This window comes from Nanorana parkeri, unplaced genomic scaffold, assembly GCF_000935625.1.
Source record: "Nanorana parkeri isolate BGI_ZX_2015 unplaced genomic scaffold, ASM93562v1 scaffold222, whole genome shotgun sequence".
NCBI lineage: Eukaryota > Metazoa > Chordata > Amphibia > Anura > Dicroglossidae > Nanorana > Nanorana parkeri.
The window spans coordinates 738,763-758,409 of record NW_017306490.1 but is presented as its reverse complement, the minus strand read 5'-3'; the positions used below and the strand labels follow the sequence as shown (position 1 = coordinate 758,409).

General features: G+C 45.0%; 1 protein-coding gene across 1 annotated transcript; it reads right to left on the bottom strand.

Moving 5' to 3' along the window:
* Window positions 1-214: 214 nt before the first annotated feature.
* PDDC1 (Parkinson disease 7 domain containing 1) lies at window positions 215-13,737 on the bottom strand. The gene is made up of 8 exons (XM_018556045.1): window positions 13,601-13,737; window positions 11,545-11,621; window positions 8,925-9,030; window positions 7,291-7,398; window positions 6,723-6,817; window positions 4,121-4,214; window positions 2,120-2,231; window positions 215-295 (listed from the first exon to the last, which is right to left on the bottom strand). The coding sequence occupies exons 1-8, from the start codon at window positions 13,689-13,691 to the stop codon at window positions 289-291; spliced, it is 690 nt and encodes a 229-aa protein (XP_018411547.1). The 5' UTR covers window positions 13,692-13,737; the 3' UTR covers window positions 215-288.
* Window positions 13,738-19,647: the final 5,910 nt, after the last annotated feature.

Sequence of the window (19,647 nt, the reverse complement as noted above, 5' to 3'; positions counted from 1 at the left end):
TGGGCCATACCTCCGTTCCTCTTCCCTACAGTAAATTGGTACTATACATTAGAACAGTAGTCAGAACATTTGCTGCAATCACAGTATGAGTCCGAGTAGATTTACAGTCCACAGTACAGTTTATTCCTGCTGTAATCCCGATTTCCCCATTCCCTGGGTCAGTCAGCACAATGCTGTAAGTGCGGAATGGTTATTATCTCTTTATGATATTCTGGTCACATCAGGATTCAGTTCTTCTCACCGATTGTCCATTTGAGATCAAATCATTATGAATTCTCTGTTGCAATCTCATTTCCTAAACACAAAGAAACAGCGTTCAATTATTGCTGATAAACCATTACTGTAGTGTTGCAAAGCTCCATTAATTGGCGGACTTTCCAGTCATCCAGGAAACTGTGGTTCCTAGAAGTATTATTACAGGTGTGGTCTTCTACATTACAAATATAATCATTTATTCCTTCCTTTTACTGTAATACTGTGTCCACAAAGTACATCTGATTCAGACATCCAATCAATGATACTTTGCCCCATCTAAAAGGGGTTTTGCCCAACCAATAGACTCGAATGGCTTATTCCCACATATAGATTCTTAATTCCTATTGCGATACAAGTTGTACCTTATAAACAACTGTAGTATTTCATTTTTGTATTTATCAGTTTCCATACATTAGACTGATTGCTTCTCCATCTGTTTTCAGTGTTGGCTCAGAAAACCATTAAAAAGGAGAACTATGAGGTGAGTGCTTTTCACCCACCTCATAGAACTGATGGGGGAGGGGGCGGGTACAGCTGGATCTGCCTCTAGATAGGCAGAGCCAGCTGTCACTCACGCAGCTGGGCGGATCCAGACATAATTGTCGGGATCCGTTTCACCTGCGGCGTCTCAGTATACCGCGAGCTGTAGCTAGCGGTATACTGAGCTTAGGGTGACGGGAGGACGCTAGTTTGTGTCGTCCAGTTACCCTTAGGAGAACTATGGGGAAAAGCCCTAACCCCATAGTTCTCCTTTAACTGAAACCAACCTAATTATAAGTAAAGCAAATGAGTTCTGTCTATTTCACAAAGGAATATGATGTGTAATATAAGTTTATAGCTAGAGCCAAGCTACTGAAAACTGATTTTGCCTGAATATTAGAGGGCTGAAATACCCGCTAATGATTTTCTTAAAGTGCAGCTTCTGGGATTGTCATCCTTCTCTTTACTTATCTCCTTTCTGATTCACTGGCTCTGAACAAGCATGCATAAGACAGGTGTACCGACACTTCAATGGCAATGACAGCTTCCTCACGGAAATGCATGCTGGCAGACTGCCAATTAATAATAGACCGATTATTAAAAATTATACTTCCCATGAATTCGGATAGAAAATGTAAGCAAAACTGAATCGCATCATCGGCAAAAGTAAAAAGTACCGCTTCCATACAAGAATTTAAAAAACAAACAAAAAAAAAACACAATTTCGAAGCAGTCTAGCTTTTAAACTGGCCATATGCTGCTTGAATTTTGTCTCAGATCTGCTGACTTAGCCAAAATTCAGCTATATGTGGCCCTGCGGGCACCACCCAGCTCAACAAAAGTGAATTATTCAGCCCACTTTTGCCAAAGGAGCTGGGTGGAAAATCATCAGCCAAACAGCAAATTCACCTAATCAGCTGCAGTCACTGATCAGGTATTCTGATAGCAGCAGCAGGCACTGGCTGTCACAATACAATAGCCCTGCAGGGGAGATTTGGTTATCCATACTGTTTATCATGGGTGGAGGAATCTGTTAAGATTTCTTTCATTCAGCCTGTGGGCTGAACAAAATAAATCTAGAAGTGTACGGCCAGCTTTAGTGAAGACCATGTGGTCTCTGACTATCATAAGCATCATGGGTGTCATGTCAGGCAGAACCCATCTAGGAGACAGACAGATAAGATCAGCTGCTATTATTGCTTCCCCAAGTGCATATACAGTATAATTACAAATTATGCATAAAACAAAGTATTTTAAACATCAGGCAGATGTATGAGTAGGTTACGTAAATCTAAACAACATTAAAAAGACTAGAAACGTAATTCAGCTGTCCAATACAGTACACGTCTGGCAAAGAGCAAAGAGATAGAAATCTGGCACCAACCTTCCATTGCAGAGCAAGATCAGATTCTGAACAGCAGCCATTGTGGAATTTTCATTCTGTCCCGTTATCAGATGTCTGTCCAGAACAACATGAACAGCGTCCGGCTCGCTGGCTGATAGCAGATACGTCAGTCAGTTAAGATGTTTAATTGAGATTATTTTATTTCACTGAGCAAGGTTTCTAACCTACAGGATTCATTTATTGGCTTAGCACTGTACTAAATCTAGGGATGTTCAGATACAAAGTACCGTACTCATTACAAGTACAGATACTTTTCGAGCTAGTAGACTAGACTAGAGAAAAACTCAAGAGTTAGGAGGCAGCTGTTATTTTTAAGCAGCACACGGGACTACTGGGATTTGTGCATCTCTGTTCTAATGTAGGATTTCAGAAGTAATTATATATTTTTTTTTATTTGGGATACGCCAATACCATTTTTTCCTAGACCAAGTACCGATACTTGTCCAAGTACTCACAAATACAATTACTGATACATTTTTGCTTAGTGTCCTGTGACAGTTTTTCTAAAACAATACAGACTAATGATTTCAGGACAGTGGTGGAACCCCAGAGCCCTGTCCCAGCTGCAACCCGGGTAGTTTTCATGAAAATGGCAAATATCGGCACATCTCTATATCCATACTAAACCCAGAAGTTAAAAGGCAATATAAATATAACAGAGATGTAATCATGTTCAGAGCTCCACTGAGCCCCTCATAAGGCATGCTGGGAGACTGGAACAAATGCCAGCTGCATCCATATGTTCTCATTTTAATGCTAGGTAAACCCAATGTTTGTCCCCAGCAGTGGAAGTGTACCAGGCATATTACAGACAACCAATTTGTTCATACACCCATAGTGCTTAACATTTACACCCATGCAGTCACCTAACATCCCATCCAAGAGATATCCAAGCAGACAACAATAATTGGTGGTACATGTGCAAAATGGTCTTACTGCGTTGTCCGTAGGGTAAAGCAAAAACTTCAGTTATCTATCTTTCTCCCCAGCTGCACATCAGGAGGGGGCAGTTAAAGTGACACTAAACTCAGGCGTTAAAATCTTAAAAATGCATTCAAGTTCCCTAACTATTAACATAAATGTATCTTATTCGTGTATCACTCAGCTGTAGATCCTGAAATCATCTCTGAATTGGTGCGGACACTATCCTTCCTTCTTGAGGGTGACTACTTTTGTTCCCCATGGTCCCTGTGTGTGTTGTAAAGTAGTCACTGCAAAAAGCTTGCTCCTGTGATGGACTACAATCTCATGTTTAGTTTATTAATTTATATTGAGATTGTAATCCATCATGGGAGTGAGCTTGGAGCAGTGGCTACTATACAACACACAGAGGGATCATGGGGAACAAAAGTAGCCGCCCTCCAGAAGAAAGGACAGTGTCAGCACCAAGTCAGAGATGATTTGAGGATCTAAAGCCGAGTGATACACAAACAAGATACAGCTTTGTTAATAGTTAAGGTACTTGGATGTTTTTTAAGATTTAACTCCTAGGCTTAATGTCAATTGAAGTGAATACTGCTATTGCCATACACAGACAAAGTACGTGACCACTAAAACAGACTCTTTTAGACCCCTGTTTATAACTTGCCTCTGTAAGGGACAGCAACTACTTTCAAGACTGCAAGAAGGATCTAGAAGGATTGAATATGCTTTGGATAGAGAAATGCATCTGTATCATGCAACAATGTCCAAAGCTTGCATGTTCAATGTGGAGGATCGATTCTCCACCTCATTTCTATCCATTGGCCAGCGAGACAGCCCTTCACATCTGGTGACAAAAAGGAGGTGCAAGAGCAAAAGAAAGTGAGCCAGGCATAACCCATAGAAATTGTTGTGGATATCTGCATAATAGAGCACCCATGTTTTGGAGCTACCCTGATGTTCTGAAGATAGAACAAGGTCCCTGTCCTATTGCCCTCAAAAAGTAAGATAACACATGTACACTATAATAAAAACTTTAATATGCTTTTCCATACTTACCACTGAATGTTGCTCCGGCGTCTTTAGCAAAGTCTTCTAGGATAAGAGGCAGGCTGCCATAGTCAGGCTGACGGACAAGCTCATATACAGAAGGCTGAAGTCACAATATTGCAAGGCCAACAGAGAAAAAAACATGAGTAACAGTCCCAATATGGTATACTATTCTACGAACGATATACAAAACAGGTTGTGAACATGAATATGGGTGTCATGTTTAAAAGTGGTTCTAACAGATTCCATCACTCTTTCCCTTGTAATGGTTTATATACCTACAGACCCCGTCACCACCTGCTGCTCTGAGAACTAAAGGCAGGCAGGGAATCTATATTAGAAGTAACCACAGAAATCCCGCTGTGACTTCATTCAGCTATCTTTGTGACAATTCTACAAAAATCGACACTTTTGAGTGGCAGATAGAGAGCATGGGCCATCACAGCCCCCCTCCCCCCCAAAATATTTTAGAAGCATGAAGTAAACCCTCATAAAATCAGCAGTAACAAGTAAGTTCTCTGTCATGATTTGCTATGCAGTGGCTTTTGTAGCTGATCTTATGAGAGTTTTGTTTGTGTGTTGCAAATCTGATAATGTAAGGGTCAGGGAGATGCTGCAGGCAACTGTTGTGGTAGGATAACCACAAAAATAGGAATGCTGAATGGAGCTGCATCACGGACGCAGGCAGGGTTTCTGTAAGTACTCCTGATACAGATTCCATTTCTGCCTTTACATTGCAGAATAGCAGGTGGTGACAGGGTCCCTTTAAAAGGAAAAAAACAAAACAATCAGGTATTGTCAGCAACATCCTTTCTAGATATTTTTATCATCATGCAGCTTAGTTGTAAACACCAAGTTTACAAGTGGGTGTAAACAGTAACATTTCCAAAGAAGTGCACTCATTGCTTCACTTCTGTTTAGAAAAGGAGAAACTCCAGTCTTTAACCAGTTTTTGGCACTGGGCATGCTACACACACCTAAAAAAAATGTATTTCAAGTACACAGAGCCATATGTAGTATTCCCCGTCCCTCTGCCCTGCTTCTATCGCCCCCCTCGCACTTGACAGCAATTCCGGGCTGGCAAAATGAGGTTGGGAATTGCTGTGTAAATACAGCCCATGTAATAGCAGCTGCTGTGAAAGATACAAGAAAACATTGTTACTGTATCAACTGGCTCATCCATCTGCAGATAAAAGGGATGAGCATTCAATCTGTATATGATGTCAGCTAAAGCAACCACACAAGTAAAAAAAATAAAAAAAAAAGAAATATATATATATGTATATATATTTCTTTTTTTTTAATTTTACTATGTTATGTTAAGTAATGACAACGTTAATGCCGAATAAACAGGCCCATAGAAGAAATGTAAAAATTGATCTGGTCCACATGGGGTGTATAGATGTGAGAGCTGAACTGGTTAAAGACTGAAGTCACTATAGTACCGTGTATGATCCTGTGAGAAGAAAACATGTCCAACATAACCATCATACTTTTGCCCTACTTTTTTTGGTATGAAATGAAAGTCCAGCTCCAGTCAAAATTAATTCTATCCAAAACTAGACAGTGGGGAAGGGTTAGAACCCCTATCAGACTTTTACACCAGAGCAGGATGGATTCCAAAGACCCAATCAGCGATAAATGTAACTTTTTATCACAAGGGGAATGGTTAGATCTTTGCCAGGTTTATACTGCTATCTATATTACCACTGGGAAGACCTCTCCTTATTCTTGTCATCCTGTGTGTCAGGGTGCCACAGAGTGTCTTTAGGTCATAAAATGGAGGGAAAGCTACACAAAAACAGAGTAAAGAAAATCTTATAGAGGTTCCAACCTTCTCCCCATAGTTGATCTCTGGGCTCAAAAACATTTATTAAAATATATTCCTTCACAGCAACAGTGGATATAAATCCAATTTCTGTGCAATAAACACCTTTGCAACCCAGATATTCCCATATAAAAATAGCAGTGACTACTTCATCACTGTGCTAAACATAGCTTAGGCAGAGAGGAGAGCTGTGGAGGGGAGCCAGCAGGTCCACCCACTACAGGCTGCTTGCAGAAAACTACAGGAGGGGGCTGATACAGGACCCGCCACTCTGCACAAGGAGAGAGGGCAGCAGTGACCGGTCTTTATTACAGGAAGCTCCTGTCGTACGCAGACAGGATGGATCGTCTCTGCATCCAAGCACGGACATGCAATTCGGGTGAGTGTACGGCCACATACTCCCATAGAGAAGAACAGGCTGCTGCGTACATATCACACGCAGCACCTGTCCTTCCTGGGAGCGGCCCAATACAGCCGTGCACGCACCACGCATCTCTACGGGCCGGCTGTTAGTCATGTGAATGAGGCCTTAAGGTGGGCAGGACCTGAAGTGCTTTTTAGAACAGGTGGTTGAATCACAAGACAGGTTGAACAGTATTCTAAATCTTTTGGCAGGTAAAACAGTACATAATGTATTTCCACTGTGTATTAAGCTCTTTGATTGGAGTCCAGCTATAAAAACATTTTTTATCATGGAAAAGGCAAGAAAGAAAGGATAGGAAATGTATTAAGAGTTTTAGTATTTTGCAGCCTTAAACCGTTTATAAAAGATGTTTAGCTTACCCCAGTGAGACTGTAGTCTTGAAATATCCAGGAATTATCGTCAGCGACAACACAACACAAGGCAGTCACACCATGACCAATGGCACAGACAGGTTCTTTAGAAGAAAACCAGAAAATAGCAAATCACTGAAAAGCAGTTCACTTCCAGCAGACGAGTATACCAGCGTTCATGGTTTGCCCATTTCTGGTGCAGGAGTTCTAAGGCCAGCGATTTAGATAAATTAATTTATGGCACAAATAACACACCGTATGTATTACAAATGTATCATATGGAACCTCCGATCAGTCACGTTTTGGTCCAAAAAAAAAAAAATGGAATAAGACACAAGAACAAGCAGGCAACACTGTTGCATCTATTAATATGATCACAGACCCATTATAACCCACTGCTATTGATGAAAGATTGATTCTCTAGAAGTTTATTTTTTAATAAACACAAATGACTGCATCCATTAAAAAAAAAAAGACAGACATGGAGTTCTGAACTTAAATTAGATAGATAGATAGAATAGGATAGGATAGATAGATAAGTGCACTGTGCAATGCTCTACTTTCCCTCCGAACTTACTCTTTTCTGCTTTGAAGTGCTGCAAAATCCTTGCCAGATAGCCACTATTTGCCAAGTCAGTCATAGCCCCTGGGCAATGTGGGATTAAAAGTGCATGATAACGAGAACCTAAGAAGGAAAGAAAATTAATTTAAACCAACATGCTTTCTTCTTCAACAATGGGCATTAGACTTCCAGCACATTGGTCAGAAAGAACTATGGTTGTTAAAGGTGCAGTAACAAGGTATCCTAGGAGGAAGAAAACTATGATCTAGGTAAAGCACACCTAAACTGCTAAAAGGCGTGCTCAGATAAAGCGCACCGCATGTTAGATGTAATGCGTGGATGCAGAAACCAGTGTGGGTAGGTAAAAAAGCCTTTAAATAGTGTATGCGAGTACATTTTGAGGGGGTTATTTTAGCAATTTTTTGGTAACTGCATCAGAAGTATTATTGGATGTCGTCCCAAAGCATAATGCATTTCTTATCTTTAGAATACTGGCTGGAAATTTAGGGTGATCATTCACAAATAATCTTATTGTACCATTAACTCCCATTACATAGTTTTGGTAAATCCAAAGGCAAATGTACAATCAAGTTGTAGTGTATAGTCTAAAGGTGTCCATACACCTTACAATTATCTGCAGATTTTCTGTGGTCAGATGGAAAAAGTACAACAGATTCCTCCATCTACTCTAAGCTGTGTGGATGGAGTAATCTCTCACTGGGCCAAGCTTCAGTATCTCGCAAGTCGGCCCCGCTGGCTCTCAAAACACCTGAACAATGTCTGCATCCAATCAGATTGTTCAGGTATTTTGACAGCCAGCGGGGCCGACCAGCAAGATACTGAAGCTTGGCCCAGTGGGAGATTCCTCCATCCACACAGTTTAGCGTAGATAGAGGAATCTGTTACACATTTTCCATCTGGCCATAGAAATTCTGCAGATAATTGTAAGGTGTATGGCCAGCTTAAGGCCCGCTTTAACCACTTGCTGTCCGCCCGTTGTAAAAAACCGGACAGACGGCACTGCAGCATTGGTGGGTTGCCGTCTCCAGGCGGCATTTTTTTCCTGCTCGCGGGCGCGCACGGGCAGAAAAGACCCGACCAATGCAAACACCCGTTAGCGGGTGTTTCCCAAAAAGACGATCGGCGGCTCCATAGCCCGCTGATCGTCTATATGTGCTCGTTTCACAGCTCCTTGCTGTGAATTTTCCTTGATAAAGCCAATGAAAAATTACCAAAGCAACATCAAAATTAGAAATGAAATGGCCAAGCTAGACATGTTCATCTGATTATCTGCTTATATCTAATAGGAGTATTGATTGAAGCCAATGCTCTTAAAATAAAGACAATGAATGTCTTACATCTCACAGCCATTTCCATTGCGTAACCATGTTCCCAGTGCTACATTTACTTGCTGTGTCTGGCTGTGTATGGATTGTACAACCTCTGCTGAAGATCGAGGGGGTTCATGAAAACGATAAGTAACAATACAGTGGAGCATTTTCTAGTTATTTGTTTTTTTTTAACCACAAATTTCAATTGTTGCAAAAGGGAGAGGCTACTAAGTCACATTTTACTTGGATCACTTATCTGAAATTGTACCACGTTTATGTACATTATAGAGCGGGATATCAGCACATTACACATCTAACCATCTATAGATTCCAGTTTTGCTGGGTTGGCATACGGCTTCAACTGGAACTCCTGAAACCATCTTGTGTCCGATTCATTGATTCCCACAAAATCCAGTGCCTTGCCCTGTAAAAAAAAATAATTTTTTTATTATTTTGTAAAAATTATGTACGATTTTAATTTGGGATTGCACAGATTAGGGATGCACAGATACCGATGCTAGTATCGGTGCTGATACAGGGCATTTTCAGGAGTACTTGTACTATCGAAAATACGCCGATACATAGCGCTGGCGCTTTAAATGACTTTGGCTGCCTGAAGTCCTGCGCTTGCTGGGGACCTCAGGCAGTCTGCTGGGACCTTGTGGTAGCTGTCTTTGGCAGGCCTGGTCCGGTATCACATCTCCTCTTTCCCGAGACCGGCACAGCCCTGGACAGCCCCACACTTGCCTGTACAGCCCTGGAAAGCCACACGCATACAGCCCTGTTGACACCCACAAACGCAGCCCTAGTGACACCACACACAGACCAGGTGAGCTGGTTGCAATTGGCCATTGCTGTATAATCATGGATTGATGGGATCTGTAGTCTTCTATTAGTGTTTGCCATTCTCCAGTGCTGTATAATCATGGATTGAGTTACAGTTTTTCATAATTATAAAGAAACTGCCCTAAAATCATTATTCTATATTGTTTTGAAAAAAAAAATCACATGTCCCCTTAAGAAAAAGTATTGGTAATTGATATCGCCAAGTACCTGAGGGAAAATACTTGTACTTGGTCTTAAAAAAATGGTATAGGTGCATCCCTAGTTTTTATCATGGTATCAGTTATGACAAGAATGAATCCAAGGTTTTTTTTAGATTTCATCTGCTGTATCTCAACAGACGAAATGACCAATTAAAAAAAAGATCTACATAGTTAAACAAGACCCCCATAAACCTCCCAGCCTCAGGCCTATAAGGCCTTCTACATCATGATTGGTAATACTCAAATGGGTGGCCTGTCCATTGCCATTATACCCAGCACTCCATTCCGGCAAACTTCAAGCACACAGCTTAGTATATACGATTTGGGGACAGGAAAGGGCCACAGAGAATAATGACAGTCAAAATGGCCATAATTCCCCTCCCTGCTCTTTGTAATGTAAAAGATTCTTATCTCCTGGTACAGAAGCTGCTGTACGCTACCCTGCAAGTCATTCATTGGGTTTCCATAGTAACATGAGCACTGAGATTTCTTAGGGAGTACGCGCACTGTGCTATAAGAAAGTGTTCCCAGGCATGCTTACATCATCTCCTCTGCCTGCAAGACTACAGCGATTCCTCCTTCCATGTTCTGTGAGCGGATTTCACTGCTTGCACTCACACTGAAGCAAACTCTACTGGACTCCAAGTGAACTCTACCCCAGAAAACTTCTTTCAAGCAGTCCTGAGCACAGTGCATGTGCTTTACTAGGACAAGTTCCTTAAATTGTTTATTAACCACTTGCCGTCCGCCCGTTGTAAAAAAACGGACGGACGGCACTGCAGCATTGGCGGGTCGCCCCCTAGCGGGCACGCCCGGGCAGAAAAGACCCGACCAATGCAAACCCCCATTACCGGTTGTTTCACATATAGACGATCGGCGGCTCCATAGCCCGCCGATCGTCTATATGTGCTCGTTTTTTCGGACACAACCACCCGCGCGCGGACGCCGCCGCCGGTTTGGCCTGGATGGGAAGGGGGTTTAACACCGCGGATGTCAACTGGTTAAATCAACTTTAGAGTAATGCAAATTATTTTGGGGTTTAGAAATATACTGCATATGCATCACCCCATTAGAATGCATTGGCTATACTAGAGATATAAAATATACTTGGATCTACTTATAACTGAACTCCAGAAAAAAAAATTGAAGATACTGCAATAGCAATGTAATCATATGTATACTGTGCGTTGGGGGCTTCTGTGTAGTATAAAAATCTTACCTTGCTTCAAACTGGCTCCTACACAAAGCACTGGATTTCTGGGTGCTGCAGTGATGAGATAAGTGGCTATGGCAGTAAAGGGCCCCAGTGGCACTCACACCCTCTCCTCCCCCATACAGAAAAAGCCTGGTATTTTGTCACAGAATACAAGGCTGTCTGTGAATGGAGGAGAGAGGAGGGGTGGGCGTGATCTCTCCTCCTCTATTCACAAAAAGCCTTCACAGAATAAATTTTGCATATGATAAACAGAAAACTTTGTTCTTATTCTTATTTCATATATTCCCATACCATATACTGTATATTTGTTTACAAGAACGTTGTGACAACAAAACTTTTCCTAGCACACGTGTTTTCCAATAAGTACAATTTCTGCAGTAGCACATTCACCGTTAGAATTTTGTTCGTTCCGATAAGAAGCAATAAAATATTCCCACCCTTCTTTGTTTTTGTTCTGCTCCCTATGATGGTAAACAATCGTCGCTCTGTTCCCATGAACGTTGTTTTTTTACTACAAACTACCAAGTATCTATTTGGGTGTACAAATCACCTGTGACTAGGATGTAGAACATGATGGAGCCATAAATACAAATACTCTAAATCTAGTATGAAATGACACTTGTCAAATATATCTTTAGATAGTATTTTCTATCATCTATTAAAACTGTCCACTCACCCCAGGAGAGGCCACTTGAAGATTGAATGCTGAGCTTGCTAGAGTAAAGGTCTGAACAAACGACGGTGCTGAGACACCTTCAGGAAAAATATGCAAAAACAAAAATGATCAGTTCAAATAAGACGCTACAGAACTAATATTCGAACCTTCAGAAAGCAGTTATTCACAGACAGACAGTATAAGCCCATGTCATTAGGGATGCACGGATACATATTTTTCGGGTATCGAGTACCGATTTTTTTCCGCTACTTGCTGATACCGAATACTGATACTGGAAGTCCCATTAACCTCTTGCCGTCCGCCCGTAGTAAAAAAAAGGAACGGACGGCACTGCAGCATCTGCGGCAATTTTTTTCTGCTCGCGCGCGCCCCCTAGCGGGCACGTTGACCAATCAGGAAGCGAGTCATTACACGGCACCCAGCTTCCTTATTAGCTGGGAAGCCGGCTCCATGCTCCCTTGTCACTGGGTGACGAAGGAGCATGACGCCGGCTTTCTGGCCAATCAGAAAGGCTGGGGGCGGGTAATGACTCAACGTCCGGCTTCCTGATTGGCCAACCAATCAGGAAGCTAGGCATCGAGTCATTACACGCTGCCAGATAGCAGGGCAGCGCGTAATGACTCGCTGCCCGGGTTCCTGATACCGGAAGTTCGGGTATCTGCACCGATACTAGTATTGATGCATCCCTACATGTTATTCTCATCCTCAGCTTTGTAGATGGTGTGGAACTAGAAGTATCAGTAAAACTTTTGGGCACATATCCAACACACATGATCTACAGTACTATGTTTTGCTGAATCCATAGAGCAGATCCTGGCACCACAGAAATGAAATCCTTTGTCTGCCTTGAATCCCAATGAATGCCCTTCATGTGTTGCGGAAACCATAGTTGCCAACATTTCTGCAAAAACTGGGCGCACACTTTCCTGTCATAGGGAAAACAAGTGGTGCACTATGCATATTTCCTGCAGCATCAATTAGTATACCACCCGGTGACTTGTGAGGCAACATGGAGGATCCAGTGGAGTGATTCAGATACCTGCCCACAGCCCAGGGATCCATGATGGCTCATGCCACTGTTGCTAAAGTTTGGATGTGAGGAACGCCCCCCCATGAACCTGCATTCAGGTCTTCCTCCGCCCTCCATGGCATCAGTTTGCTTTTCTTTTTTGCTCATTCACAATTAAGTGACAGGTAAAATTACCAGCAGTTGGACAGGTTTTACGTTCCCATGGATTTGTAAAGGGGCGTAAAACCTTCTTGAAGTGAACAAGACACTGGCCCTATCAGGCAAGTTTGGCTATGTTCTGCAGACAGCAGCTCCTGTGTAAATACAGCCTGCAATGTTTGCAGGCTTTATTGATGAATACATTGTATCAATATTTTTGGTAGAATGTACGTGCAAATTAAAGGGGTATCCTCCGATCTGCATATATTGGCAATTAAAGGGACACTAAAATTAGGAGTGCATCTTCAAGTTTCAAAGTTGGAAGGAAGGGGGGATGCACACCTGCCGACCCCCCTTCCCAAATGACTGAATGTGATTCCGCCTGAGGCAACCACCTCATTATAGGGACAGCCCTGGCTGCGTGGCTTTGGAGTGCTCAGACCCCAGCTTATTGGGCCGAGGAGTCTCAGTGTTTTTCACGTCCGTGTGAATGAGACCTTATCAGTGGCGTAACAACTGGGGGGGGGAGCACCTCCCGGAAATGAGAGGGACACCTCCCTGAAAGTGCTTCTTTCAGGTTGGGATCCCTGCAATTATATGTCCCACATGCTCTCATTTTGTTCTGCCCCGGGCGCCCGTTACTCTGGTTTCGCCACTGGACCTTATATACTCTTGGTAATCGAATGTATGTGCCAGTGGGTACTCTGTATGCACGTCTAAAATGAATACATTGATAATGAACGGAGGCGGGCATTACGGAATACAGCTACAATTCCGTACAGAACACTGGCCACACCCACAACACAGGTCGGCTGTGGCCGTACAGAACGCGAGTCACATGACACAGACTTATCCGCACATATGGTCACATGATCCCGTCCGTCTCACCTCCACTCACAGCGCTGCACACAATCAGACAGCTGGGTTTGGTGAGCCGGTCAGCGGCCACCCCGGAGCCGGGCATCCCCTGCTTCTTCATGTGTGGAGAGATCAACGCCGCTCTCCAGTGCGCGCATGCGTGTTGAGGGAAGTCCTCTCGCTGTGTTGTCAATAAAGATTGTTTAATTGAAGGGGCGGAGCTGTGATGTCCTAGGGCGGTAGATTTAAACTCCGCGTGTAGTACATACACATTGGCACTGTGTCCACTCAATGTCATAGTATACCCTGCTCCTAGACGTCTCTTCCTCTAAATAATGCACTGGGCATAATAAACAATTGCCATTTCTAAAACATACTGTTTTCACCCTTTTTGTGTCTCAGTATTGCTGTTATCCAGACACCTTTTTTCAGCCACTTCCTGTCTATATGCATTGGCAATACGTACCGGCGTTCGCTCACTTCTCGATCCTGTCACGGCTCTCTGCCGTGACAGAGGAGGGGCTGGATTCCCCCCTCCCCGCTCCGATCCTCCAGCACTGACTGGCAGAACGGGAGGGGGCGGGTACAGCTGGATCCGCTTCAGCTGCGGCGTCTCAGTATACCGCGAGCTGCAGCTCGCGGTATACTGAGCTTAGGGTGACGGGAGGACGCTAGTTTGTGTCCTCCCGTTACCCTAAGAAGAACTATGGAGAAAAGCCCCGACCCCATAGTTCTCCTTTAAATTTAAAGAACAATTTACATTTTTTTTATGCGCACCTGATCCCTGGATCCACCGACGAGCCTTGGCTGCCTATTCAAGCAGGAGGCAAGGAGGAGCAGCAGCAGGGGGCGGGTTCAGATCCCTGTCGGGGGGCGGTCCGGATTCCCGTCAGTTGACGGAGAAAGCCGGTCCCAAAGCACCCGGCCCACTGGTACTGCGGGCACCCGATCTCCTTCGCCGCCCAACTGGCACTTCTGGGTCCCGGCCTCCTCTGTGCCCGACTAGCGCTTCGGGATCGGTTTCCTCCGTCGCCCGATGGTAATCTGGACCTGCCCCCTCCTGCTGCTTCTCTCCTCACCTCCTCCTGTTCGATTAGGCAGCTGAGGCTCGTCGGTGGATCCAGGGATCAGGTGAGTATAAAATATTTAGTATTTTATGTTCCAGGGGACATCATTTGTCTGGGGACGGTCTCCTCAATCCGGGGTCACCCTAGTTTACATCCTATACAGAAAGTCCTGTCTCTCCTGTGCAGTAGAATCCCATAGAAGATAGACGAGGCCCTACAGCAGGGGTCGGCAACCCCCGGCACGGCGGCACGCTGCCCGGCTTAGCATGCGAGGCCACATCTGCTGGCACGCAAACTAATTTTTTTGTTTGCATTTGAGAGCTCGCTCGAGATGTCAGATTGAAGTCCCACCCACCTCCCTAACGTGACCAGATGACGTTCGTGCGCGGAGCCGCACTGAGGAGGCCCTCCACGGTCTGCTCGAGGTCCTGCCTGGCGGATTCTTTACCTGCAGCACGCAGGACCGAAGGAGGAGAATCGCTCAACCGCCTGCCGGACTGAGAGGATCTTCTGTTCCCCGTCTGATTTTGTCACCATACTGCCCATAGCACAGTGCACAGAGCCGGAGGATCACCCTGCAATCAGGGCCGTCTTTAACGCAGGGCAAAAGGGGCAGCTGCCCAGAGACCAGGCATTGTTGTGGGGCCCAAAGCAGCTGCCCCTTGAGCAGGTCCTGTGCTATAAAACTCCAACCACTGGCCCTACATCTCAGCACTGTTAGCAGAGCGCTGGATGATCGCAGGGCAGAGCGGGTGACACGGAGAGAAGAGCTGGGTGGAGGCCCTCCGTGCCGTGTGTATGTGTGTGCTGGAGGAGGCGGCTCTGCTATGACCTAGAGGGGGTGAAAAATGCACCTTCACCTGTGTACACAAAAATCCTTGCAACGCGCCTGACCTTGAGCCTTAATGAGGCCTTATACTTAAAGGAGAACTATGGGCTCAGTGTTTTTCCCCATAGTTCTGCTAAGGGCCACGGAAGGACACAAACTAGCGTCCTCCCATGACCCATAGCTCAGTATACCGCGAGCTACAGCTCGTGGTATACTGAGACCGCCGCAGCCGGGACGGATCCCAACATTAATGTCGAGATCCACCCAGCTGCGTGATTGACAGCTGTACCTGCCCCCTTCCCCAGTCCGTTCCACCAGTCAGCGCTGGAGGATCGGACAGGGGAGGGGGGGAATCCCTGCAGGGAGCCGTGAGTGACAGTCATGGCTCTCTGCCGGGACAGGATCGAGAAGTGAGCGAGCGACGGTATGTGTTAGCTCACTTCTCGATCTCTTGAGCCGATGTGTGACAGTTTCATTGTCACAGGTCGGCTCAAACTATGAGTGATTTTCACTCACCTCATAGTTCCCCTTTAAGTCTTGGTCCATCTTGGTAGGGGAGACTGCTGCTACAATACTGTTTTGTTTTATTTATTAATCATACTTTGTTTTTGGGCTGATGCAAGCTAAAGTGTGTGCATTGGTGCTGGTCTGAGGTCTGCTGTGCGTTGGTGCTGGTCTGAGGTCTGCTGTGCGTTGTTGCTGGTCTGAGGTCTGCAGGGCTTTGGTGCTGGTCTAAGGTCTGCTGTGGGCTGGTGCTGGTCTGAGGTCTGCTGTATGTTGGTGGTGGCCTGAGGTCTGCTGCGCGTTGGTGGTGGCCTGAGGTCTGCTGTGCGTTGGTGCTGGTCTGAGGTCTGCTGTGCATTGGTGCTGGTCTGAGTTCTGCCATTTATTGGTGCTGGTCTGGGGTCTGCTGTGCGTTGGTGCTGGTCTGAGGTCTGCTGTGCGTTGGTGCTGGTCTGAGTTCTGCCGTGTGTTGGTGCTGCTCTGAGGTCTGCAGGGCATTGGTGCTGGTCTGAGCTTTGCAGGGCATTGGTGCTGGTCTGAGGTCTGCAGGACATTGGTGCTGGTCTGAGGTCTGCAGGACATTGGTGCTGGTCTGAGTTCTGCCATGTATTTTTTGCTGAACTGAAGTCTGCAGGGCATTGGTGCTGGTCTGAGGTCTGTTGTGCGTTGGTGCTGGTCTGAGGTCTGCAGGGCATTGGTGCTAGTCTGAGTTCTGCCATGTATTGGTGCTGATCTGAGCTCTGCAGGTATGTAAAAAGCCTGTGTTTTATGAAAGTGCAGCGTTTAGGGCTGGTCTGGAGTTTTAAGATAATACAGAAACAGGGATCACACTAAAACTGTAAGTCCAGTTTACTGTTTTAGTACATGTAAATATATTTTGTGTGTGCAATAGTTATAAAATGTTTTCACTAAAGGTGGCCTTACACTTTACAACCATCGCAAGACTTTTGTCTTGCGATGGTTGTAAAGTACTTAAAAAAACGTACGATCTGCCCATCTTAGACAGGCAGATCGTACTTGCGATCATCGCAAGCCCGCCACCCTGAGGGGCGGGCTTGCGATGACTGCAATGAGGGGCGAGCTTGCAAGGACGGCAAACGGGCAGTGTGCGTTTGCCGTGGGTTGGTTCTGCTCTTGGGTCTGCAGGGCATTGGTGCTGGTCTGAGCTTTGCAGGGCATTGGTGCTGGTCTGAGGTCTGCAGGACATTGGTGCTGGTCTGAGGTCTGCAGGACATTGGTGCTGGTCTGAGTTCTGCCATGTATTTTTTGCTGAACTGAAGTCTGCAGGGCATTGGTGCTGGTCTGAGGTCTGTTGTGCGTTGGTGCTGGTCTGAGGTCTGCAGGGCATTGGTGCTAGTCTGAGTTCTGCCATGTATTGGTGCTGATCTGAGCTCTGCAGGTATGTAAAAAGCCTGTGTTTTATGAAAGTGCAGCGTTTAGGGCTGGTCTGGAGTTTTAAGATAATACAGAAACAGGGATCACACTAAAACTGTAAGTCCAGTTTACTGTTTTAGTACATGTAAATATATTTTGTGTGTGCAATAGTTATAAAATGTTTTCACTAAAGGTGGCCTTACACTTTACAACCATCGCAAGACTTTTGTCTTGCGATGGTTGTAAAGTACTTAAAAAAACGTACGATCTGCCCATCTTAGACAGGCAGATCGTACTTGCGATCATCGCAAGCCCGCCACCCTGAGGGGCGGGCTTGCGATGACTGCAATGAGGGGCGAGCTTGCAAGGACGGCAAACGGGCAGTGTGCGTGTGCGCACACCAGCCCGTTCGTCAGTTGTCGAACCAGCAGGCCACTCACTCGCCGAGAATCGTACGATTCCCTGCGGGTTTTCCAGCCTGCTTGTTCGATGGAAGACATGCGACCGTACAGTAGAAACGGTCGCACGCCTTCCATACACTGTACGATTCTCGTACGATCGCGGGATTTCCCGCGATTCTCGTACGAGAATCGTACAGTGTATGGGCACCTTTACAGTTGTGCTGCTAATGGCAAGGTAAACACATTCAAATAATTAGTGAGTTTAACTTATTATTAGCGGTACAACTGAGTGCAAAAACTGAAATTTGCTAATACTATGGTGCACTATTGTTCAATGGCACTCGGTTGTCTGATGGTTGCAAAAATGGCGTGTGTAAAAGGTTGCTGACCCCCTGCCCTACAGCATAGGTGCGGCCAGGAGAGAGAGAGAACATGTGGTGCAGGATGTAAACAATCCCTCAAGGGTGTCAGATCAAGGTAAGTTAGGCCCGGTTCACACCTTGGCTTTAGGTAGCGCGTTCGAACGCTCTGCAAAACGCTCAAACACCGAAATCCCATTATTTCCTATGGGTATGGTTCACACCTGGGCGTATTACAGGCCGTATGAATGCGTTTTTGTCGCGCGTTTCCATGGGATACAGCCAAGTAGCCCTCGGAAACGAGCGTTTGTCGCGCGTTTTTTTACCGCGAAATGCGCGACAAACACGCATATTCGATACGCCTAGGTGTGAACCCAGCCTTAGGGTTCCCACCTTTTTTTTCAGTTAAACCCGAACACTCTAGCGACGCATGGACATTTTTGGGGTAAAATGAGTTGCGGCTTATTCATGTGTAAATAGTGCCACCCATTTATATGTAAATATCACAGTCAAGACTATTTTCAGCTATAACCCCTATCTTAATTTTGGTTGCCCATGTCTGCCTGACATCTTGTGTCCGGGTCTCAGCTGCCATGAAACCCAGAAACAGCTTTCAAAACCCGGACTGTCTAGGTGAATCCTGGACAGGTGGCAACCCTAAGGTAAGTATACATCTGTGAAGGGGTAGGGTAGGATCTGTTAGGGGAGGGGGGCAAAAGCAATAACTGCACTTTGCCTATCTCAGCTCATTCACACCAGCAGCATTGCCTAATGCAGTCCTGAATCAAAACAAAGCAATTTCTTTATGTTCAATGGCTTTTTTTCACACCAGTGGGCTATGTTGTAGCACACAGCAACGCATGTTCACACCATACACGTGTTATGTGCACAATATCGTGTGGTGTGACTGAATCCTAAAAAACACAGTGCTTGTATTGTGAACTTTGAAAACGAATTTATTCACAATGCTAATATAAACAGAGGTCATTGATGGCTTGTTTTAAAGAGTTTTTACCGCTTATTCAGAATATGTAAATACTTAGAGTGTCAAATAGCAGCAGGATAAAGCTCCATTCACACATAGGCATTTGGAATTCAGCCTATTTGTGTATCACTCGGCTGTAGATCCTCATATCATCTCTGAATTGGTGCTGACACTGTCCTTCCTTCTGGAGGGTGGCTACTTTTGTCCTTAATTGCCATCTGGCTTCCTGATTGGTCGGGAAGCCAGCTCCATGTGCCCTCGCGGCACTGCCAGTCAGAGGAAATTTCCCACTGACCGGAAGATCCAGTATTAGGGGTAAATATCAGAGCATTTGGTGAGTACCCGCCCAAATACTTGCTATCGGCACCGATACTAGTGTCTGTATTGGTGCATCCCTAGTAAAAACATTTCAAGCTATTCAGGAGCTGTGCAGCACTTGGTGTTCACAGATTTCAGGATTGTCCAGTTTTGCAAAGAAAATTATTATGAGATAAAATACAGAACATCATTAAAGGAGAACTATGAGGTGAGTGATTTTCGACCCAACCTGTGACAATG

Coding starts and splice junctions, on each gene's coding strand:
- PDDC1 (XM_018556045.1), bottom strand. CDS start 13,691: ATGAAGAAGCAGGGGATGCCCGGCTCCGGGGTGGCCGCTGACCGGCTC. Junction 11,622..13,600: donor GTGCAGCGCTGTGAGTGGAG/GTGAGACGGACG, acceptor TTTTTCCTGAAG/GTGTCTCAGCACCGTCGTTT. Junction 2,232..4,120: donor CGCCGGAGCAACATTCAGTG/GTAAGTATGGAA, acceptor ATCTGCTATCAG/CCAGCGAGCCGGACGCTGTT.